Genomic DNA, 24,596 nt, shown 5'->3' on the forward strand with positions numbered 1-24,596 from the left:
CTGCAGAATATGGACAATTCCAACCTTCACAGGATCACGGTAAAGATTAAATGAGATGCTGTCATAAACTCTTTGCAACTGGAAAAGTAGTCATTAAATGAAGGAGACTGAGAAGCCAACTCAAGCCTTATGTCATGCCCATCATTTTCACATGTAGCAATAACAGAACATGGCAAGCACATCTGACAAGAGAAGACCAAGGACTCAGGTTCAAATCTTGTCCTCCACTTACAGGTCTGTGACCTTCAGGAACTCATTTATTTACCAAACACTTACCAAGCGCCTACAACGTGCCAGGAACTAGATTAGTAGTTAAATAAGTCAAATAAGATATGGACTCTACCCCTGAGGAATTTGCAGTCTAGCAGGGAGAAAGAGATGAGTAGATAAGAAAAAGCAAAAAATTGTCAAAAAAAAAAAAAAAATCAAGTCATCTCTCTCAGGTCTGTTTGTTCATTCTGAGATGGAAATAACACCTTCCCAACCTAACTCACAGGGCTGCCACAAAAATCAATTTTTAAATGTTTGTCAAGTACTCCAAAAACTTGAACTCGTTATTCATTAGAAAAGTATTTTTTTTTCCTACTTGTAATCCAAAACGACTCTGACTCCTGTTAATGCCCAGTTTACACATTCACTCCAATAACACCACATCTGTGAAATTCATTCCACTTTTGCAAATGTTAGTAAACACGAAGAAAAGGAGGACGAACAGCTTTAGCACAGGTGTTTAATTTCAAAATCATGATCCAGGTCACAGTTCAGTCTTGCTACCTAGTTACAGCCCGTGGAGATAAGCAGTCACAAGGTAAAGCAAACTGAATAATTTAAACTGAAGAAAGAGGAAAAGTCATAAAGTAGTGTAGGTAGACACTGTCCAAGGTTACAGCATATCTATATTGGTGAGGTAATGCTGGGACTAGGTCTTGCTCAACACTGGAGGTTAAAAGCCACTTTAAGGCCATAGCAACGTGCCCACACTCTGTTTTTAAGTCTAGAAGTTGATCTGATCTGAGCAAACCGCTAAGAAAGATGATCTGAAGGACCAGGTTCCCAAGAAGTGGAAACCCTACCCAAGCAAGACTAAGTGAGTGTGACGAAAGCAAGACGGTCAAGATTCTATGATCCCTCCTAAAGTTTAAAACACTGAATGGGAACAAAATCAAAGTCTGGAGCACCAATCATTTCCAAAGAGGAAGAAAGGAAAAGACTCTCAGGTGAGGCTCACGCTGCATCTTCTTGCTAATTTCTCCTTTTTTCCCCACCACGTCACTCGCCCATTCTCAGGCGACCCATTGCAACTCAATCCCCCAAGTCGCCCCTTCCCCCTGCTCCGCTTCCTCAACAAAGGTCACTCCTCTTCATTCCTGGCACCTATGATGCTTTCCCTTTCCGGGACGACTTGCTGGCCGCCGCACCCAGGACGGCCTTCGCGCCCACCTCGGAGCAGCCCCCGCGCACCGCCAGCGGCGCGCCCACCCTGCTCGGGCGGGAGTCGGGACACCCCTCCTCGGAGGCCGGAACCGCCGCGCCAGGCCCCTCCCACAGGAAGCCGCCGCCCCCCGGCGCCGGGGCCGCGCCTCCCCCGGCCCACCCCGCGCCGCCTGCCGCCCCCGGACTTCCCTGCGCCCCCACCCGCCAGCTGCGTCCCCAGTGCCCGCGCTGGCTACCTGCAGCGGCCACAGAAGCGGCGCCCAACTCCTCTCCCACTTCCGCTTTCCACAGCCCTCACTCGGGCCAGGTCACGTGACCACGCGCGGTCAGCTGACCCGGAAGAGGCTGGCCGGGCCTCAGGTGTGGGCAACCTAGGCCGGGCCTGAGAACCTCTGGCCAGAAGGCTTTCTTGTCCTTTGTAAGTTTAAAAAGTGGGAGGATTTTCCACTTGCTAGATGGTCTCCCAGCAAACAAATTGAAGTCTCGCAGAGTGCCAGGCGCTTCGTTTACTCCTCCCATCAACGCTGAGGGCGGGTCTATCTTAGCTCCATTTTACAGGTGAGAGGAGGCGTTCAATCTATTAAGTCAACAGATATTTATTGAACTCCTTAGGGTTAACAGACAAGATAAAATACAGAACACCGAGTTAAATTGTAATTTTAAACAGCCATTAATACGGAGGTGTGCCCCAAAATATTGTCTGGTACAGTACATATTTATAGTTAAAAAAAAAAAAACTCATATGTAATGGGCATCCTATGTTTTAATTTGCTATACCTGACAACCCTAAGCCTACTATGTGCCAGGCACGTTTCTAGACTGTAGAAACTCAAAAGTAGCTTTTGTGGAGCATCTGTTCTTGTGACATAAAACAAAGGTTAGAAAAGCTCCGAAACCTTTGCTGTGGTCCATAAGATGCCCCAGCACACCAAACTAACCCCATTTCGATAATATATGGATTAGATAGAACTTTATGAATTGGAAAATAAAACATTTTAAGTCCATATTCTTTACCAATGGTCAAGAACTTCAGCTTTGACAAGTTGAATGAAGGCTCAATTTTTCACTTTCAATCACCATTAACTAAAATGAGTATTAATCACCTAATTAGCCTTAAGCACTGTGCACTAATTAGTCTGTTATTCTTAGGTCTTCCAGTTGGAGGGATCAGATATGCATACAAATTAAACTGGTTGAGCATTTAGTCTCTACTTTTCCCATCCCAAATCCATCCAGGAGATGGCCTTTTAAGGAGCTACAGTCCTCTCTTAACACCTTAATTCTTACAGTAATCCCATCTATAAAACTACTAAAATCTCTCTAGTAACGTTCTCTAGATGGGAGTTGTACTAATTCTATTCTAGGGGAAGGCCTCTTTGATTTGGTGGCATTTGAGTAGGTGTTCACCCAAAGGAAAAAAGGGATTAGACAAGGCAGTCTCTCACTGTGGGTTAAAGGAGTAAAAGCTTAATATATATCCTGAATAATGGCAGCCCACTCCGGAACTTTTGCCTGGAAAAATCCCATGGACGGAGGAGCCTGGTAGGCTACAGTCCATGGGGTCACAAAGAGTCAGACACGACTGAAAGACTTCACTTTTCTTTCATAAAGTCCGTACATGGTCCCTTCCACCCCTCCCCTTTGTTTCTTTCATCTCATCTCCAACTGCAGTTTGACTCAGTACCCTGCTTCAGCCACTCTATCCTGAGGGTCTGTGGACTTGCTTTTCCCCTCTTCTGGAAAGCTGTTTTCCTGGGTAGTCAGTTGGCTCACCCCCTCATCTCTTTCATATGTTTGCTTAACTGTCCCTTGCAGTAAAGCCTTTCCTGGTTACACTATTTAAAATCGCAACTCATCTCTTCCTTCCCCTCCTCCCAGTCCCTTCCTGATTTGTTTTTTCTCTCCTTATTTCCTCAACTTAGCACTATCTGCCTTTCACATGAATGTGTATATGTATAATCTGTTACCCCCAACAAAAAAATTACGACGACAGGAGCCATAACCCAGCTTCCAAAGCAGTACCTGGCCAATAGGAGGCCTCTTTAAATAATCCGTTGAATGAATAGACTACATCAACTTTTATTGAGCACTGAACTGGCTGCTATAGGTCCTACAATATAGGAGATATTTTAAGACACATAAAAAATGTGAACTATGTCATCATGAAAGCACCCCCAAAAAATTAAAAAGAAGTTGAAATGTTCATTTAAGGAAAAAGTCCCCTGAAACAGTCCCTGACTTTCAACCTACTTAAAGAAGACAACCAAGTAACTGCAATGCAAAGCAGAAGTAATAACTGCTCACTGAGGGCTAGATTTGAAATGTCTTAAGTATGGTGGGAAATAAGGGTCCAAATCTGTCCTTGGAGAAAACTCTGATTTGGGTAATCAGGACCAGTTTGCAGAGGGAACAACACAGTGGCTTCTTGGAGACTAAGTAAGTGGGGGTTGGCAAGAACAATTCTCAGGCAGAAGAGAAAACAAGGTCAAAGGCAGAGACAAGAAAGTCCGGGACACTCCCAGGAAAGTCCAGAGGAATTCTAGATATACTTACTGAATTCAAGTCGTATTTCTTCTGCATCAAGTTTTTCTCCCCCCTACCCAACTGTTAAGTATAAAGTTTTATAGCCTGTAAATTTTCCTGGAAGTGAAGTCAAATATTCACTGGCACACAATCAAGACCTTTTCTCTTTCATAAAGGGTCTCACATGTTAAAGTTGTCATTATCTCCAAATGAGTTATACGTGGAGTCCTTCTACATATGTCTGCTGCTGCTGCTGCTGCTAAGTCGCTTCAGTCTTGTCTGACTCTGGGCAGCCCCAGAGATGGCAGCCCACCAGGCTCCCCCGTCCCTGGGATTCTCCAGGCAAGATCACTGGAGTGGGTGGCCATTTCCTTTTCCAGTGCGTGAAAGTGAAAAGTGAAAGTGGAGTCGCTCAGTCGTGTCCGACTCTTCGCAACCCCATGGACTGCAGCCTGTCAGACTCCGTCCATGAGATTTTCCAGGCAAGAGTACTGGGGTGGGTTGCCATTGCCTTCTCCGCTACATATGTTTGAAAGTGTTCATTTATTAAGGTAAACTGTTTCCAGTGACAATTTTCATAATAATGTTTGAGATTTCTTCACTTTCTTCATTTTTTAAAAAAACAAGGAGCTTCAAACTACGTGTTTCAGGGTTCACTTCACTTCTGGGTCCTCTGAGGTTTTCTGGGGGTTTTTTTTTTTTGTATTTTGGCAGCATGTGGGATGGCTTCTCAACAAGGGATGGAACTGGGGTCTCCCAGTGAAAGCTCCAAATCCTAACCACTAGGCCACCAAGGAATTTCTTCCCTTCACTTCTGAGAGAACCTGTCCCCAGACACCTTCAGCTACCAAAGACATTACCCTCAACTCCCTGAACACTCCCTTTGGATTTTCAGACCTCATGAGTCTTTGCCCTCATCATCCTTCAAGATGTGGCTCCGAAGCTTAGGCCTCTAAACTCAAACTTGCCCCTCGACACTACACAAGATATCACTTTGCTCGTAGCTATTACATCACCCAAATCGTGGTGGTGTAAATTAGCTCTCAGTATGTATTTTTTTCCACAGTCCCAAGGCTTCAGGGGACTTGGAGACTAACATTACAGGGAAAGAGAAAAGGGATTAAAGTATTACCAAAAAATGACAAAAGCTACAAAGTGTCAAGAAGCCTATATTGACAAGTATTTTTAATGTTTACTAGAAAAAGAATGGCTCAAAGCCTGATCTTTCTTTTCCTGACCATTCTCCTAAATCAGTGGTTCTCAAGTGTGACCCCAGGTCAGCAGCATCAGTGTCACCTGAAACTTACTAGAAAGGCAGCTTGTCCATCTCTGCCCAGACGTACTGAATCAGAAACTGAGGACGAAGCCCAGCTATTTCTAGTTCTGCAATCTCTCCAGGTGATTCTGATTTACACTCAAGTTGGAGAACATTGATCTAGGTCATTCTCCTTCACCATAGTGTCCACAGAGTTATTGCTGATTTCAATAAACCTCTTTTATTGTGGGGTCTAGTTTCTATATAATCCCTGCCTTTCCAGGCAGCAGGAGCAGTCAATTAAGGAATAAATTAGAGACAGGAATATTAGTGAACTATATTTTCACTATAGTGAACTATAGTGAACTATATTTTGAGTGAACTATATTTTCTAGGCATGAAATAAAAACTTAATGGGAATGAATGGAGAAGGGACCCAGGTACCTCAAACCATTTCAGAAGTGACATCAATAAACTTGAGCAAGAGGAGTACAGGTTGAAATAAAGATGACTCAGAAGAGATTCTTACCTTGAATGCCTTTTTTGGTGATGCCATTAGTAAAAATAGGAACTCAACCAGTGAAGAAATTTTAAGCAGGGGCAGGAGAGACAATTACCTAGTTTTAACCCTCCTCCTGAGTAATAATGCCAAAAATGTTCAGAAGGATGTGGCCAAAAGACTAGGTTATGGAATAAACAAGGATTGGACCTATAGATTCCAGAGGTATTCATATAATGTGATCATTATGACCAGCTTTGAGGATAGATAGTACTGGTGAAGGAGAAAACAGAGAGACATGGAGGCCAAGACAGTTCTGTGGATGGTGCCCTGTGCGCAAGGCAGAAGAGAATGCACTAAAGGAGGCTGAAAAATCACCAGAGATGCAGGGGGACCATAGTGATGCATCATGAGAGTGAAGAGAGGAGAGACAGTCCAGAAAGAGGAGATGGTCAGCCATGTAAAATTCTGCAGAGGAACTGAGAATGTCAGAAATAAGAACAACAACACAAATTGATATGATAGGGAATTCCCTGGTAGTTCAGTGGTTAAGACCCCCCAGAGGTGTGAATGACTTTTTGGAGGTACAAGGGCTAAATTATAATCAAGGGGTGAAAACTGGAGTGAAGACTAGAAAGACAGTATAGAATTAACTCAACACCACTGAAGATAGATGACTGAAAAGACATTATTCAGTCAAGTTCACCAGCATGAATTTCTAACAGACCAGATTTCATAATTACAGAATTTCAGCAAGGAATTATGAGCCCTGTTTTATGTAAGTGGAGCAAGAATATTAAGGTAAAAAATTGAGAGATAGAGATCCCTGCCCCAAATTGCTCAAAATGAAGTAGGGGTAAGAAAGCAGGGGTTGGCCTGGCATAAAGGTAAGAAAGTGGCTCTGAGTTGGTTTGTTTCAGTGTTAATGCACCATTTAGTCAATGTTAGCCTGGCCTCGTTTTCTTGAGCAACCACCCCTTGCCTATAAAATAGTATTTCATAGAGTTGTTTAGTCACGAAGTCATGTCCAACCCGTTTGCGACCTCATGGACTGTAACCTGCCAATCCCCTTCTGTCCATGGAATTTCCCAGGCAAGAATATTGGAGAGGGTTGCCACTTCCTTCTCCACGGGCTCTTCCCCACCCAGGGGTTCAACTGGAGTCTCCTACCTTGGCAGGTAGTGTTCTTTAGTACTGAGCCACCAGGGAAGCCCAGTCTTTAGGTCATCTGAACCGACTGACTCAACAATAAAACCAAATACAGAATATTTGAATTCAAGTGTACAGAAGCTGGGGCATCTCCAGGCAAGAATATGACCCCATGGGGTGTCTCCAGGCAAGAACACTGGAGTGGGTTGCTATGCCTTTCTACAGTGAATCTTCCAGACTCAGGGACCCGAACTTGGGTCTCCTGCATTACAAGTAGATACTTTAACGCTGAACCACCAGGGAAGCCCTAAGGGCCAATTAAAGTCTCTAAGGACTGCAAGGAGATCCAACCAGTCTATTCTGAAGGAGATCAGCCCTGGGATTTCTTTGGAAGGAATAATGCTAAAGCTGAAACTCCAGTATTTTGGCCACCTCATACGAAGAGTTGACTCATTGGAAAAGACCCTGATGCTGGGAGGGATTGGGGACAGGAGGAGAAGGGGACGACAGAGGATGAGATGGCTGGATGGCACCACTGACTCGATGGACGTGAGTCTGGGTGAACTCTGGGAGTTGGTGATGGACAGGGAGGCCTGGCGTGCTGCCATTCATGAGGTCGCAAAGAGTCGGAGACGACTGAGCGACTGAACTGAACTGAAGGATCAATAGTGTTAGTCACTCAGTCGTGCCCGACTCTTTGCACCCCATGGGCTGCAGCCCACCAGGCTCCTCTGTCCGTGAGATTTTCCAGACAAGGACACTGGAATGTGTTGCTATTTCCTTCTCCAGGGGATCTTGCCAACCCAGGGATCGAACCCAGGTCATCTGCACTGCAGGCAGATTCTTTAACGAGTGGGCTACAAGGGAAGCCCCTGAGGGCCAATTATGAAAGTGAAGTCGCTCAGTCGGGTCCGACTCTTTGCGACCCCATGGACTGTAGCCTATCAGGCTCCTCCATCCATGGGATTTTCCAGGCAAGAGTGCTGGAGTGGATTGCCCTTTCCTTCTCCAGGGGATCTTCCTGACCCAGGAATCGAACCCGGGTCTCCCGCATTGCGGGCAGACGCTTTACTGTCTGAGCCACCAGGGAAGCCCTGAGGGCCAATAGTTGATGCCGAACAGCGTTTTCTCAGGCGACCACCCCCCGCCAGATCCCTCCCAAGATTTGACCGCGCCCACACCTCCCAGGCAATCGGGCGGCCGTACTGCGCAGGCGCGCCGGTTGCTCAGAGCCGGAAAATGCCGGCGCGCCCGCCAGGAGTCGCCGCTTAGCTGCAGCTTCTTTTCTCGGTTCCCAGGGGCCCGGATTGGTACCGAGCGACTGGCGGAAGCTCCGCGCGCATGCGCGGTGTGGCCTCGTTGGGCCAACATGGCGCCGGTGGAGCACGTTGTAGCGGATGCCGGGGCGTTTCTGCTGGATGCGGCTTTGCAGGTACAGGGTGCTTCTGTGGAGAGGAGCGGGGTCTGGGCTGGTGGCCCCTGACGGAGTTTGGGAAATCCGGCAGCACGTTGCGTGGTGCGGAATGGTGTGAGCTGGGCTGGTCTCCCCGCAGGACATCGGGAAGAACATCTACACCATCCGGAATGTGATCAGCGAGATTCGGGACAAGGCCACGCGCAGGCGGCTCGCCGTCCTGCCCTACGAGCTGCGTTTCAAGGAGCCCTTCCCTGAATACGTGCGACTGGGTGAGTACCTCTGCCCGATGTTGATAGTGAAGCTGGGTCCCAGGTTGCTGACTGAACCTGCTCTGGTGCTAGTTGGAGCCTGGTTACTTTATCAGAGTTGGTTTAGAAACCCCACGGTCAAGATCCTGGTGGGAGAGAGGCTTCCTGAGTCATGAGTTAGCCAGGCCTTGCTGCTTACTAGCTATGTTCCCTTGCGTGTATCACTCAGACTCTCTAGGCGTCAGTTTCCTCATCTGTAAAATGGGATTAACAAAAGTACCTATCCTCGAGGTTGCTGGGAGCATTAAAGGAAGAATAATGTCACTCAGCACAGTGTCCAGCGTTTTGTAAATATTAAATTTGTTTGGATTAAAAATAGAAGTCCTGCCCTGGAAAGGACCTAGGTGGTTGAAAGTGTTTTTAGGGGTTTTAGGGTTTAAAGGCTGATACTGGAGATGATGCTACCTACACTACTTGTGACTCCTTTAGCTTTCTCTAACATACTAGTTTTGTGATCTTTGACAAGTTACTTAATCTTTCTGAGAAAATACTAATAGTATTTAGTTCACAAGATTTGGCTAAAGCAGTCCCACTCCTAGGGATATACTGAGACAAAGCTGTAGTAACTCAGAAAGATACATGCACCCCTATATTCATAGCAGCACTATTTGCATTTGCCAAGACATGAAAACCACCCAAATGTCTATTGACAGATGAATGGATAAAGAAGATATGGTACAGATATACAATGAAATACTACTCAGCCATAAAAAAGAACAAAATAATGTCATTTGCAGCAACATGCATACAACTAGAGATTATCATACTAAGAAAGACACATATCATATGACATTACTTATATGTGAAATATAAAATGTGACACAAATGACCTATCAGAAACAGAATCACAAGCATAGAGAACAGACTTCTGGTTGTCAAGAGGGAGGGAGTTGAGGGAGGGAGGTTGGGTTATTAGCAGATGTAAGCTTTTATATATAGACTGGATAAACAACAAAATTCTACTGTATAGCACAGAGAACTGTATTCAGTATCCTATAATAGACCATAATGGAAAAGAACATTTTTAAAAGGAATATATATGTATAAATGTATAGCTGAATCACTTTTTTGTACAGTAGCAATTAACACAACATTGTGAATCAGCTGTATTTCAACTTAAAAAAAATTTTTTTTTCAACTTAAAAATTTTTGTAAAGATTTGACTGAAGGACAAAATGAAAAGCTTTTAACATAGCACTTGATACATAGTACCCAATAAATTTTAGCTGCTGTTAATTAATAGCTGCATTTTTAGTGAGCTGTATACTTATTGTTCCTGGTGCTAAAGTAGCAAACTAAGATCATGGCATCTGGTCCCATCACTTCATGACAAATAGATGGGGAAACAGTGGCTGACTTTATTTTTGGGGGCTCCAAAATCACTGCAGATGGTGACTGCAGCCATGAAATTAAAAGACGCTTACTCCTTGAAAGGAAAGTTATGACCAACCTAGATAGCATATTCAAAAGCAGAGACATTACTTTGTCAGCAAAGGTCTGTCTTGTCAAGGCTATGGTTTTTCCAGTGGTCATGTATGATTGTGAGGGTTGGACTATAAAGAAAGCTGAGTGCCGAAGAATTGATGCTTTTGAACTGTGGTGTTGGAGAAGACTCTTGGGAGTCCCTTGGACTGCAAGGAGATCCAACCAGTCCATCCTAAAGGAGATCAGTCCTGGGTGTTCATTGGAAGGACTGATATTGAAGCTGAAACTCCAATACTTTGGTCACATGCTGCGAAGAGTGGACTCATTTGAAAAGACCTTGACGCAGGGAAAGATTGAGGGCAGGAGGAGAAGGGGTGACAGAGGATGAGATGGTTGGATGGCATCACGGACTCAATGGACATGTGTTTGAGTGGACTCAGGGAGTTGGTGATGGATAGGGAGGTCTGGCGCGCTGCGGTTCATGGGATCGCAAAGACTGAGCAACTGAACTGAATGTAGCAGAAGACATCTTTCTGTTAATGTGTCAAAATATTATTGTATATGCTTATTATTGATGTCTCAGGAGAATAACAACACAAGAGCTGGAGATCACTTTGTGTTAAATAGGGATGTGGGTTTTCTTGTTGGGGTGGGTTTACATACAAAAACTGTTCAATATTTGTTACCCAGTATTTTTGTCTCATCATAGACAATAATTATTGGTTGAATCACCTTTCCATCCCACTTGTACTGTGATCATCCATTCTATTAAAAAGAACTGTTAGAATCACAGAACTTTATTGCTGAGGGAGAAGAGACTTTCTATTCTAATATAATACCAGAGCCTAGAAGAGGAACTCTTATCATTTGCAAATATTATGCTAACTTTCAATGATTTTCTATTAACTTTTTTCTGTCCCTTCATCTGCACTCAATAAGGACATTACAGTAAACATAACTGGCATAAATCTTGAGAGATACAAATGTCTTGGTTCTGAGTAGAAAAAGATCAGGAGATGAATGAGTGAGGTGTGTTTGGGGATACTGATCCAAAGTTCTTTTCATACTTTCATTACAGTTATCCAGAGTCATATGGCTCTTTGCTTTTAACTGAAGTTTGGAATCTCTTGTTTACAGTGACTGAGTTTTCAAAGAAAACTGGAGACTATCCTAGCCTTTCTGCTACAGATATCCAAGTACTGGCACTTACTTACCAGCTGGAAGCAGAATTTGTTGGGGTGTCTCATCTAAAACAAGAACCAGAAAAGGTAAATAAGAAGGATTGTGATTTCATCCATTTTTACTTTTTTATTATGAGAACTATCAGATGTACAGAAGTAGAGGGAGTAGTGTAATGGACCCAGTGTCCCCATCATTCCGCCTCCATAGTTATCAACTTATGACCAGTCTGTTTTCATCTCCACCCACTCTAGCCATGAGCATTTTGAATTCAGACATCTTATTTCACTGATATTTCTTGGTGTGTCTTGAAAGAGATAAGGTATGTCTTTTTAAAATATAACCACAAAACGAATATTACACTACACAAAATTAATAGCAATTCCCTGGTATCATCAAATATCCAAATGTGTGTTTGTTCACATTTCTTAATTATTTTATAAATTTTTTAATAGTTTATTTGTTTGAATCAGGATCCAGATAAGGTTCATTACATTGTAGTTAGCAAATGTGTCTCAGTCTTGACCTGTAAGTTCTTGGTGAGAATGGTTAAATTTTAAAATGCTGAAAGAGGAACTTTCCTGGTGGTCCAGTGGCTAAGACGCCAAGTTCCCAATGCAGGGGTCCCGGGTTCAATCCCTGGTTAGGGAACTAAATCCCACATGCTGCACCTAAGCAGCTTTGTATACTGTAACTAAAAGATCTTGCATGCCACAGCTGAGACCTAGCACAGCCAAATAAATTTTTTTTTTTTTAATGCGAAAAAAAAATAAATAAAAATGCGGAAAGAGAGTAAAAATCAATTATATTATCACTACTTTTGAAAAAATAGAATTCTTTTCCAGAAACAAGCAAGAAGGAATACCAAAAATGCTACCATTTTTTTCAACTCTTTCTAACCTTCAAAATTCTGGGTTCCTGTTGTGCTTTTACAGATTTGTCCAGCTCGTTTAAGTTGAAGAGATTAATGGTTTTGTGCCTGGGCCGCACTGACTGTTTCCAGGCCAGAGGATTTTGGAAGATAGATAGTTTATACTGTAATAAGTAATTTCAACTAGTGGTTACAAAGAATGACTTGATCTCCACTGTCTAAAGTCATCAAAACTAGTAGACTGTAGTGAGCACTCCACTGTAGTGGGCCGATGTTCCTATTCCAGTTGGAACTGCCTTCACTTGTTCTCAGCCAGCTTTAGAGTCCTCCAATCCAAAAAGTCTAAAAGCGATGCCGGAAGTACAGACTTCTGTGTGTCACCAGAATGTTTTGGGGGGTGGGAGTCAAGGGAATAGTTTTACATAAAGGCTGACTTTGTGGCTGAGCCGGGTTTCTGTTTTGGCATCTGTCAACTTGAGATTCCTAAAAACCACCCTTTCCTGCAGTCTTTTGGGCAGAAGTTAACCTGTTTTGTATCAGAAGCTTTAAAACTCCTCTCTCTTGACCCAGCAATTCCACTTTTGGGCATTTATCCTAAGGATGTAACCAAAGATACTTCCAAGTTTTATACATAATGATGTGCATTAGAGCTTTATGTCCAGGGCCAAAAAAGGAATGTCCTAAAATGGTTATTTGGTGGCAGTGGACTCCCTGAATAATTCTTCATATATATTTTTATGTTTCTCACTCTTTAAAAAACATTGAATAAATCTTTTTTATTTCAATAACCAGGGGGAAGTATTTTGTTTTCTGTTTTTTTTTTTTTTTTTAATTACTCTTCCATGTTGAATTTTCAGCCTGTATTTCTTTGCTTAGTGCTGTCTCTTGTTCCTTTTTCTTTTTAAAGGTTAAAGTGAGTTCATCGATTCAGCACCCGGAAACGCCTCTGCACGTTTCTGGTTTCCATCTGCCGTCAAAGGTAATTTCTGAGACAGGCCGGGCTCTTCATGCTTTTTTCTGCTCCATGTCAGATCTCCACAAATTCCAGGGAACCAAATTTATCCCGAGAGATGCTGCAATACGTCCAGCCCTGCCTGATCTGACTTATACATTGTATATCATGTCATCTTGAACTCTCTCTCAGTTTTCAGGTTTTAAAATTACTATTCTTTTAATCTCAGCCTAAACCCCCACAAGAAACAGTAGAACACAGACACCCAGCCAGTGAGCCTGAGGACCTAGAGTTCAGTTCCTTCATGTTCTGGAGAAATCCTTTGCCTAACATTGATTGTGAACTGCAGGAGCTGCTGGTAAGGCCCTGCCTTATGATCTGATGACCACAGACTAGCATCTTCCAGCTGCACCCATGGGCAGGGAGTTTGAATTCTATTAATGTTTCAGATGGATGGAGGTGAGGATGTTCCAAATGAGGAGGAGGATGAAGAGAATGGACTTGATGAAAGACAGGACCAAGACAGTGATGACGACGGGGGTGGGTGGATAACCCCCAGCAACATCAAGCAGATCCAGCAGGAGATGAAGCAGTGTGCTGTCCCCAAGGACGTGCGGGTCGGCTGTGTGACTACAGACTTTGCCATGCAGGTGGGTGGAGTGGGTATCTGTCTGCCTGGGCTCAGTGTCATACCTGTACGGACAGTGGTCCCTCGGAGGTTGGGGATGGGATGTGCAGAACTGTTACATAATGCTTCTTTTCCTGGTTCTAGAACTTTGCCTATGCTCTTTGGTAATTTGCCATTTCGCTTGGAGGTTGGGGATTCATAATATATTGACAAAATGTATATAGTACATTACATTCCTAACGTCTGACATTCACAATCGGTTGGTGCTTTTCTTTCAGTGTGTGTAATGTTCGGTGCTGTGTTCAGTATTTCAAGACTATAGAGGTTTCCAATCCAGAAATGAATAATTTTGCTCTGACACAATGAATGTCTCTGTTAAAGAGATTGCTTTAAAAAAAAAAGAGAGATCACTCATGGGAGGTCTTGGCTAATTAACGCTCACAGTCAGTCGCACTTGGTATCAGAAGAATCTGGGTCCTTGTCCTGGTTTACCCGTCTTGAGAGGCATCCTACGCTTGCTTTTCTTGAGCAGAAGCCCTTCATAAGCCAGACCAGGGTTTGTGAAGTTCTCTTAACTGTGATTATGCAGGTGTTAAAGATAATGTCGGTTTTGCTCTGAGTTTGGTTCCCCGTTAACGTGTTGGTTGCAGAATGTCCTGCTGCAGATGGGGCTGCACGTGCTGGCCGTGAACGGCATGCTCATCCGCGAGGCCCGGAGCTACATCCTGCGCTGCCATGGCTGCTTCAAGTACGTAGCCAGTAGTGTGGGCGCCGGTGCCCCTGTCGAGCACCCGTCTCTTCCTAAACCTGTGGGCTTCTTGAAAGGGAGCCTTGCCTTCTGTGCAGGTGTTCTTCCACCTCAGATTAGCCCCAGTGACGGGATGGTTTCTTGCACAGAATAATTATTTCCTAACCCCTGTTGAGAGGGTTCCGTTCACTTGCACAGACATCAGGTCAGGGGCCTGGCCTCTCTGGCAGTTGCATGCAGCTCTTGTCTCCTGCCCCTGGGAACTGAGGGAGAATTCCTTAAGGACAGACACTAGGGCTCCTGCTTGGTCCTTGAGAGCAGCAGCTTCTCCTGTTCAGAGTCCACCACTGGGGCTTGAGAAGGGAGGAGAGAGGCCTGGGGGTCAGCCTCAGCGCCCACACCCATCGACCATAGCAGCTTCGATAGTGCTTCCTGTATGATTCGTTAATAAATTTTCAGCATCTCCAGAGCCACCTCCTGGCATCATGCCCAGTGACATGACATTTGGGGCCAAGGTATTCAGTAATAGTTGTAATAATGTAATAGCATGCCCCTGGAGAAGGGGGGGTGGTGGTAAGAGCGCTGACTCTGGAGCCATATTCCTTGGGCGTATGCATGCTACTTACTGGCTCTGTGACCTTGAGCAGCTAGCTATCTTGCCTAGTTGCCATTTCGCCACCTGTGAAATGCAGATATACCCACCTCATGGGGTTGTTTCCAGGGTACACTTGTAGCATAATGCCTGACAGAATTCGGTGAAGCGTTCACGGCCACTGTAAAAACATCCTGCTCAGTTTTCTTACTACCTGCGTCATTTTCCCCTGGAACCGTGGGGCAGCAGTGTGCATGTATCAGCCACGCGATACAGCCGGGCAGCCCTGGTCCAGGATGGCAGTGCAGTTCAGCCTGTCCCCTTCCACTTCTCGGGCCGCCTCCTCCTCCTCCGAGGCCCGAGACTCGCCGTGCGCCCCGGGGACTGGGTTTGCTGCCTGAGGCTCCAGTGTAGTGAGGCTCCTTTGTGTCTATAGGACAACGTCTGACATGAGCCGAGTGTTCTGTGCACACTGTGGAAACAAGACGCTGAAGAAGGTGTCTGTGACCGTCAGCGATGACGGGACCCTGCACATGCACTTCTCCCGCAACCCGAAGGTGCTAAATCCTCGCGGCCTGAGGGTGAGTGGAACGGCTTCCCCTCCCCTGATGGCAGGGCCCAGGGTTGGGGAAGCTAGACCTCTTAGCATCAGGAGCAAATGATCAGAGAGAAGAACAAAGCCTCATGATTTCTACAAGATAGTTCGTGAAAGCCTGTGATCCAGATGGGGAAGGCTCACAATTCAGCCTCCCCATGAGCTTTTTGAGGAGTTTGCAGTCTAAGAAGAAATCACCAGTAATTCCACACAATAAATTACATGTGGGGTCACAGAGAGGTTGTTTGTAGGGTGGTGGAGGTTGGATGTGTGCGGGAGTTTGAGGATGGGCAGAATTTCCAGAAGCTCCAAGAACCACAAGGGAAGGGGTGTGAAGTGCTCTGCACAAGAGTTCTGCCTGGACACACAGCCGAATGGATTTGTCTTGAGGAATCAGGAGAGAAGCATCGAGAGGCCAGCAGGTATTCCTAGGCAGATGCCACTAATGTGAGAAGGGTTGTTCATTTTTAAATTTTCTATTCTGAAATAATTTTAGATTTATAGAAAAGTTGCCAAAAAATAGTACAAATTCCCATTTAATTTCCCAATTTAATCGTTTACTACATTTGCTCTGTCATTTATATATATTTTTTCTTTTCCCCTAAAAGCCATCTGAGAGTAAACGCTACCTGCTGCCCTTTGGCCTCTAGATACTTTGCTGTGTGTTTCCTGAATGAGGAACTTTGGCTTTCACGCCCACTGTACAGTTAATAAAACCAAGACGTTAACATTACTTCAGCACTACTATCTGGCTTCCCAGATGGTGCAAGTGGTCAAGAATCTGCCTGCCAGTGCAGGAGATGTTAAGAGATGCAGGCTCGATCCCTGGGTTGGGAAGATCCCCTGGAGTAGGAAGCGGCAACCCACTCCAGTATTCTTGCCTGGAGAATCCCATGGACAGAGGAGCCTGGTGGGCTACAGTCCGTGGGGTCACAAAGAGTCAGGTGCAACTCAGTGACCTAGCCTGCAGTTCTCCTGTCTATGGGTCATATTCAAAGTTTGACACGGATTTCCTTTGTGGCAAAAGAAGAAAGGGTTAGGCTCACACGTTGTGTTTGTCATCTCTCTTTAAAACTGAAGTAGTTTGTCAAGTCTGTTGTCTTTCACACCTTGACACTTTTCAATGGTTTTAAAGAGTCCAGAGCAGTTCCCTAACATCGCTGATTGGGTTTGCCTGGTGTTCCGTCCTGCTTAGGTTCAGGCTGTGCAGTGTTGGCAGGAGCACCCGGAAGTGATGCTGGGTCTTCCCAGTGCATCCTGTCAGGGGGGAAATGATAACTAGTTGTCCAGTTTACTGCTAGTAATAACTTTGATCACTTAGTTAAGGCAGTTTCTTATGTAATGCCAATATAATTAACCAAAACCAAGATGATCAAATTTCCCATAAGGTTATTATTTGTAATTAACAAGTAGAGAAACATAGTCGGAAGTCTGCAGTCTGTCTGTCTTTATCTGAGAGTATGTAGTCAGCATACGGCTTTGGGTTTTGCATCTGTGAGGTGAGGTGAGGCTCAAGTGGGAAGATCAAGTCAGGGGCTTAGTGCACAGCAGGCAGTGGTGATAGACTCCACTGGGGTTGTCAGCCCACATGCAGAGTTGTCAGCTGAGCTTTCAGGATCTGGTGTGCATGAATACGAATCCCGGTCCTTCTAATGGCCTTTCCCCTTCTTGTTTGCAGTACTCTCTTCCCACTCCCAAAGGGGGCAAGTATGCCATCAACCCCCACCTGACCGAGGATCAGCGCTTCCCTCAGCTGCGACTTTCCCGAAAGGCCAGGCAGAAAACCGACGTGTTTGCCCCTGACTACGTAGCTGGGGTGTCTCCCTTTGCAGAGAATGACATCTCCAGCCGCTCAGCCACCCTGCAGGTCCGAGACAGCACCCTGGGAGCCGGGAGGAGACGGTTAAATCCCAATGCTTCCAGAAAGAAGTTTGTGAAGAAAAGGTGAAGCATAAGCTCGACGGGCAAGCTGGACGGCTGCCAGGAGACCCGGTCTCAGGTTCCCCAGTGTGCCAGCCCCACAACCCCCTGGACACAGAGAAAGGGCCTGACTTCCTCAGCGCTGCCTTGGGACTTGCTGTGGTGCCTCGGGTTGGGTTTGTGGTGGAGCCTGGCCAACCCCTGACCTGTGCGCATCCAGAGAACCGGGATTCCTGCCTTGTTGAGGGAGTTTGACAAAAACAGAGCAGATGGTGCCTGGAGCAGATCTTCAACCTTTAAAGACAGGAACTTCTAAGTGGTAATATTTTTCTAATAAATGTGATTATAAGCTTCTGTGCATTTTTTTCTTAAATTTTATTTTTAAACTTTACAATATTGTATTAGTTTTGCCAAATATCGGAATGAATCCGCCACAGGTATACCTGTGTTCCCCATCCTGAACCCTCCTCCCTCCTCCCTCCCCATACCCTCCCCTCTGGGTCGTCCCAGTGCACCAGCCCCAAGCATCCAGTATCGTGCATCGAACCTGGACTGGCGACTCGTTTCATACATGATATTATACATGTTTCAATGCCGTTCTCCCAAATCTCCCCACCTTCTCCCTCTCCCACAGAGTCCATAAGACTGATCTATACATCAGTGTCTCTTTTGCTGTCTCGTACACAGGGTTATTGTTACCATCTTTCTAAATTCCATATATATGCGTTAGTATACTGTATTGGTGTTTTTCTTTCTGGCTTACTTCACTCTGTATAATAGGTTCCAGTTTCATCCATCTCATTAGAACTGATTCAAATGTATTCTTTTTAATGGCTGAGTAATACTCCATTGTGTATATGTACCACAGCTTTCTTATCCATTCATCTGCTGATGGGCATCTAGGTTGCTTCCATGTCCTGGCTATTATAAACAGTGCTGCGATGAACATTGGGGTACACGTGTCTCTCTCTTTCCCTTCTTGTTTCCTCAGTGTGTATGCCCAGCAGTGAGAGAAATGCTTAAGGTGTGCACTCAAGGATCAAGCATTTAGGTTTTCTTTTTGCCAGAAAGTATACTAGGTACTAATTTTATTATTTAAAAAAAAAATTGTAGCTCTTAATTTTAACTCATTTTGAAAACATTTCAGTCATCCAGGAAAATACCTAGGCTCTCCCATTGTTAACATTTTTTATTTGCTTTTCCCTTTCTTCATACACAAAGTGTCTCCTAGGACAGTGATGTTCTTTTACATAACCACAGCACAGTGATCAAATTCAGGAAATTTAACATGATACATTACTGTTACCTAATACATAACACTTCAGATTTTACCAACTCGCCCCGGTACTGTCCTTCATAACATTTTCCCCCAGATCTGAACAATCTCTCCGCCTTTGTCATTTGTGAAGTTGACCTTTTTAATAGTATTAGCCAGGTTTTCAACATGCCCCTCTATTTGGGCTGGACAGGATGTTTCCTTGTAATTAGATGGAGGTGACCCACATGGGACAAGAAAGCTACATACGTTGTCATTGGTTCTCAGTGCCTCACCCTAAATGATGCTTAACAGATTACTTGGTAAATAAACCTGCTGAGTAGATTTCTTAAGTTCTTTACATTAACAGCATATTCACAGAGTGCTAGCTTCAAAAGTTCCTTACATCAAGTTTTTCCCTGTATGGTTGTCTATTTGCTGCTGCTAAGTCGCTTCAGTCGTGTCCAACTCTGCGCAACCCTATAGACGGCAGCCCACCAGGCTCCCCGTCCCTGGGATTCTCCAGGCAAGAGTACTGGAGTGGGGTGCCATTGCCTTCTCCAATGCATGAAAGTGAAGTCGCTCAGTCGTGCCCAACTCTTAGCGACCCCATGGACTACAGCCCACCAGGCTCCTCCATCCATGGGATTTTCCAGGCAAGAGTACTAGAGTGGGGTGCCATTGCCTTCTATTTAGTATAAAGCTAATTGGGGGGAACTTAAATTCAGTTTAAGGTATTTCCTGTCCTATGTATTTTTTAAATGTGAAAACTCAGTTCCGAAAGTAAAAACTATGTAAACTATGTGAAACAGAGGTGTGTGTACAACTAGATGGCCTTCCCCTCTCATCCCCGTTTCCTCTTTTTCCCTGGCTAATCCATTTCATTTGTTTCTGACTTATCCTTGTGTTTTCTTTTGCAAAAAAGTGTGGGTGTGTGTTACATTTTGGAAGACAAGGCAGTATCTCGTCCACTGCTCATAGGCACACAGAACAGTACCTGGAACATGGTGGGTGCCCGGTAAATACTTGTTGCATATATTTGGCGTTTAATACTAGCCTTGTAAAAACTGAGATATATATATAACCAAACACCACCTGCTGGCCATGCATCACGACTTTCTCCTGACTGATTTAAGAGTTTCAGTTTCAGTTGTTGAAGACAGAGCCAGAACACTAGCTTGGTTGTGGAGGTTGCCTTTAAACCCTTTAGGGTTGTCTTTATACAGTTTCACTCCTGGCCAACAGGAAGTAAAAGGGTTCATATTTACCCTCTCACCTGAAACAATAAAGAGCTAAAACACGGAAAACCATAGTATTCAGCTTCTGGAGGTCAAGCAGGTGATCCCTAAGAGAGGAGGAGACAGGTGAGCTGCACAATTGCACTGGTTTGATATCGAGAGAGAATTTCCAGAAGGAAGAGGTGGAACAACAGTGCCGGGAGTCCAGGAGGGCCCAAAGAAAGGGAAGGAGCAGCCATCACAGCGCTTGAGTGCACGCAAGCATTCCAGGTCTGCAGAGGGGCCCCTGTGCGTCCTCGGCGAAGCACTGATGAGCACTTAAACGTGAGGCGTTTCCTGAGGCTGGGGAAGGAAATACCCCTCCCCACCCAAACGAGATAATCCTCGAAGCTCACCCGAAGCCAGGGACGCTTCACACTCTTGCTATACAGAGTGGAAAACTTCCTAATTCACAGGCATCAGGCAGGTACTCCAGATCAGGAAACAATTATTTCCAGACTAAAGGCTGCTCTGGTCTCAACCGACAAAGCCAAACTTGCAAGAATCCTACTCCTAGTTTGATGCCAGAACCAGTCTTGTGGCCCCACCCAATCCCACTGGAACAAGAAACAATCCCTGGGACTTCCCCGCTGGTCTAGCGCACCTGCCGATGCACAGGACATGGGTTCGATCCCTGGTTCGGGAACTAAGATCCCACAAGCTTTGCATCAACTGAAACTCCGTGTCTCGACTAGAGAGCCCACGCACCCCAACCACCGAGCCTGCCTGCTGCGACTAAGACCGGACGTGGCCAAAAATAATTTTTTTTTTTAAGAGAAAGTTCAGTGTTCTCACATTTTCAAAACACTCTCCCAAGGAAGCAGTATCATCCTAATTCATAGCCAAGCAGCAACAATCTGGGGGATCTAGAAGAATACCCCATATACATTATTATCAATGACCCAAGTTTGATCCCCAAGTCAGGAAGATGCCTTGGAGAAGGAAATAGCAACCCAACTCCGGTATTTTTGCCTGGGAAATCCCATGGACAGAAGAATCTGGCAGGGTACAGTCCATGGGGTCACAAGAGTCGGACCCAACTGAGCAACTAAACCTACCTATCTACCCCAGTATTTATGGACAGGAAGAAATCTGGAGTGGAAACATTCAACACGTCCACATCACTATGTTTTTTTGTTCATGTATTTGGAGGTAAATTCTTATAAATGAAACCTTTTGTGTAAGTAAGACAACGAGGAAACTGCAGTTCTGTGAAGCACAGTGACATTGTGCATGTTTACTAACAGCTGCTTGTACCTCTTCAGACATTGGGTGTTCTCTTTCTACACTGTTCACGAAGCTCAGTGCCTGGATCTTGAATGATATTCAACAAATGCTTGTGGAGCTGAATGCGTGACTCAGACCACTTTAGAGAACATAATTCAAGAGGCAAGAAATACTTTTTCCAAACTTTTAGTTTGCTCATGGAAATAACAAATGAGTTCCCCATCCTGAAGGTATTTGTGCAAAAGCTGAAGAGTTACTAGTGATGTGAAAAGGATCAAGCATTGAAAATGGGTCCCTAGGACATCCCTGGCAGTCCAGTGGCTAAGACTGCACTCTCAGTGCAGGCGGCCCAGGTTCAAACCCTGGTCAGGGAACTAGCTCCCAGATGCCTCAACTAAAGAGCTCACATGCCACAACTAAAGATCTCACATGCTGCAAGGAAGATTAAAGATTTCATTTGCCACAACTAAGACCCAGCACAGCAAAATAAAAAAAAAATTTAAAGGAAAGAAAAAAAGGAAATGAGTCCCTTCTATACTTTATGTTCTCTGATCTGAGACCAAAACTCAATTTGCTACATCAGATAAAATCTCTTCACAACACATGTATGCCATTTGAAGAGAAATTTCACTTTAATCAGGGAAGGTCTAAGTCCAACAGAGGATGACCTACTTCACACAATATGTAACAGGACAAAATTCCATCAAGACACACAGGAAAACAGGGAGTCCAACACAACAGTGTGTGTTCTGTGCAGCAGTGATTGTGACTGTGAGACAGGAGGGCAAAATGGGACGGGGCTTAAAGTAGAAGAACCATTTCTCTCCTGACACCAAGGACCTATTCCCTCCACGGATACTTGGCTGGTAGCCATGGGAACCATCGAGGACAAGAGATGCCTGGGTCCCCAGACAGGCCCAAACATGGCTCTGAGCTACTGTGCTAAGTCCATCACCTGCAGCTGGAAAAAACCAAGGGGACTTTGGGGACTTCTGGATACAGGGCCTTGGCAGGTGACTAATGAGGCTGTTTGTGTTCTTTCATCAGGAGGATGAGGGACTCCTGAGGGTTCTGCCCCTGCTTCTTATTTCTAGATAATAAAGACGATCAACAAAGCTTCTTACAGCTCCACGGCGCTGGCGTGCTCCCTGGGGATGCAGGGAAGGCCCTGAGGACACTGTTTTCAGCTGATACACAATGCCCAGTGCATACCTACACCTGGGACCGAGGCCTGCTTGGAGAAGATCATGGGAACTGTACAATCTTAAACTGACAGCAAGTTAAAGCTAGAGAGACCTTTAAGACAATGCAGTCCCAACCTGTATTTTTACAGATAAGGCAAACAGAGCTCAGAGAGACAAGCATTAGCAGCTGACCTGGAGCTAGACTCAAGAATTTTGACTCTAACTCTGATAACAAGGAGATAGGAGCTGGCTCTGGAGACCAAGAGCCTGAGTTCCAATTCTGGACTACACCACTGACAAGCTGTAGAGCCGTGGACAAGCTGGTGAGCACTGGGTGCCTGCTGCTTCCTCATCTGTAAAATGGGGGGTTTATTCCTGACCTCACGGTTTGGGAGTTTCTCAAATGTTAAATATAGAGTTATTAGCAATTCTACACCTATATATACTTACCCAAGAGAAATAAAAAACATATGTCCACACAAAGACTGGTGTACAAATGTTTGTAGTAGCATTACTCATAATAGCCAGACGTGGAAACAACACAATGTCCTTCAACTGAATGAGTAAATGAATGAATGAATAAACAAAATGTGGTTTATCCACACAACAGAGTATAATACAGTCATAAAAAGGAAGGAAGTACTGACATGAATGCATAACAGAGAAAACAAACCTAACTCCATACTGAATCTGTTTCTTTAGCTCTAATCTTTGAGCTCTGTTGCCTGTGCTTAGTCATGCTGGCTCTGCACCTTTATAAATGAATATTGCCTATAGCCTGACATTTATAGGACAGCCCATTCTCAAGGCTCTGACCTTTAATACCTTTCCATTCATATATAAAGAAAAAAAAAATCCCTGCAGAACAGAAAATAAAAATTGTCTTACTGGATGTTTATAGGAACACTGTGACCAGACCTCTGTGGACAGCTGCAAGAACAAAGGATTCCAGCACCAAAAGGTTTGCAATGACGAGCCACATCTCCTCCTTCTAGTGTAAAAGAAGCCCGAGTTCTAACTAGGGTAAGATTCTTCTTTGGGACAGGATTCCACCATCTTCTGGGTCTGCTGGCTTTCTGAATAAAATCACTTTTCCTTGCTCCAACAACTTGTCTCTCAATTTATTGACCTGTTGTGCAGCGAGCAGTATGAACTTGGCCTCAGTAGCAGATGAACCTTGAAAACATTACGCTAAGGGAAAGAAGCCAGTCTCAAAAGACCATATAATGTATGATATCATTTATAAGATGCCTGGAATGGCAATCAGAAAGTAGATAACTGGTTGCCGAGGACCAAAGGTCAGGGACAGCCAGGGAAATGGGAGAGTGATTGCTGCTGTGTACAAGGCTTCTTTTGAACATGATAAAATTTTCTAAAATGAGATTAATGTCCTCACAGCAAAACTCTAAATATGCTAATAGCCATTGTACTAGCCACTTTAAATTGGCACATTTTATGGATCATATATCCTAATAAAGCTATTAAAAAATGAGTTATAATAACACTTCTCTCAAAGGGTTTTATTGGGAATTAACATGAGCTAATACATATATAACTATATCTAGAACAGTCCTTGATGCATAGTAAGTCTTCAGTGATTGCATGATCATTATTTCCTACTCTACAGGGATGGAGGAATTAAATCTGTTGACTTTTCTTCCATGAAGGATAATGAAATTAGAAGAATTGTCCACTGATAAGCTTAGAATGGTATATTTTGATCATTTAGAAAAGCACAAATTAATACAATATGGTTTTCATAGTAATATATAAATGTACATATTATATTTCATAGTAATATACAGAGTAAGGGCATATGAGGGGGTTACCCCTATAATGTTCATTTTGGTAAAATTTCAGAACACTGGGAATAAAAAGATCTCAGGTGCCTACAGAGAAAAATGTAAGTGATCTACATCCAAATGGTCAGGAAGCAAATTGTATCAGATTTTCCATGACAACCATAGAATTCTACACACAACCAAATGGTCTGATATCTAATGGTCAGATATGCAATATATCAAAAAATTTACCTTTCATTTATCCTTTCTGGGGAAACTACTGGAGAAAGTAATCCTGAGTGGGGTGGGGAAGAGTAAACAAGAGAGAAACAGTTGGGCTCTAACATAAGACAGAGGTAAAAAGAACCCCAGAAAGA

General features: G+C 44.3%; 2 protein-coding genes across 3 annotated transcripts in view; one reads left to right on the forward strand and one right to left on the reverse strand.

Annotated features, from left to right (window-relative positions):
- WWP2 (WW domain containing E3 ubiquitin protein ligase 2) overlaps positions 1 to 4,204 on the reverse strand; it is a 147,141-nt gene extending 142,937 nt beyond the window's left edge. Inside the window, exon 1 of one of the 2 annotated variants that reach the window (XM_027516113.1) lies at positions 1,671 to 1,778. Coding sequence is in view for 1 of the 2 variants with exons in the window: in XM_027516116.1 (XP_027371917.1) it covers positions 3,988 to 4,014 (27 nt within the window). In the remaining variant the exon portion in view is untranslated. Of the gene's footprint in view, positions 1 to 1,670; positions 1,779 to 3,987 lie in introns of those variants that run through there. The other variant, XM_027516116.1, reaches the window with a different exon arrangement.
- Positions 1,079 to 17,855, forward strand: NOB1 (NIN1 (RPN12) binding protein 1 homolog). The gene is made up of 10 exons (XM_027516117.1): positions 1,079 to 1,217; positions 8,159 to 8,292; positions 8,414 to 8,546; positions 11,148 to 11,278; positions 12,968 to 13,039; positions 13,242 to 13,370; positions 13,462 to 13,662; positions 14,291 to 14,388; positions 15,417 to 15,561; positions 17,254 to 17,855. Exons 1-10 carry the CDS (start codon positions 1,151 to 1,153, stop codon positions 17,521 to 17,523), a joined length of 1,380 nt encoding a protein of 459 aa, XP_027371918.1. The 5' UTR covers positions 1,079 to 1,150; the 3' UTR covers positions 17,524 to 17,855.
- Positions 17,856 to 24,596: the final 6,741 nt, after the last annotated feature.

Source organism: Bos indicus x Bos taurus, chromosome 18, assembly GCF_003369695.1.
Source record: "Bos indicus x Bos taurus breed Angus x Brahman F1 hybrid chromosome 18, Bos_hybrid_MaternalHap_v2.0, whole genome shotgun sequence".
NCBI lineage: Eukaryota > Metazoa > Chordata > Mammalia > Artiodactyla > Bovidae > Bos > Bos indicus x Bos taurus.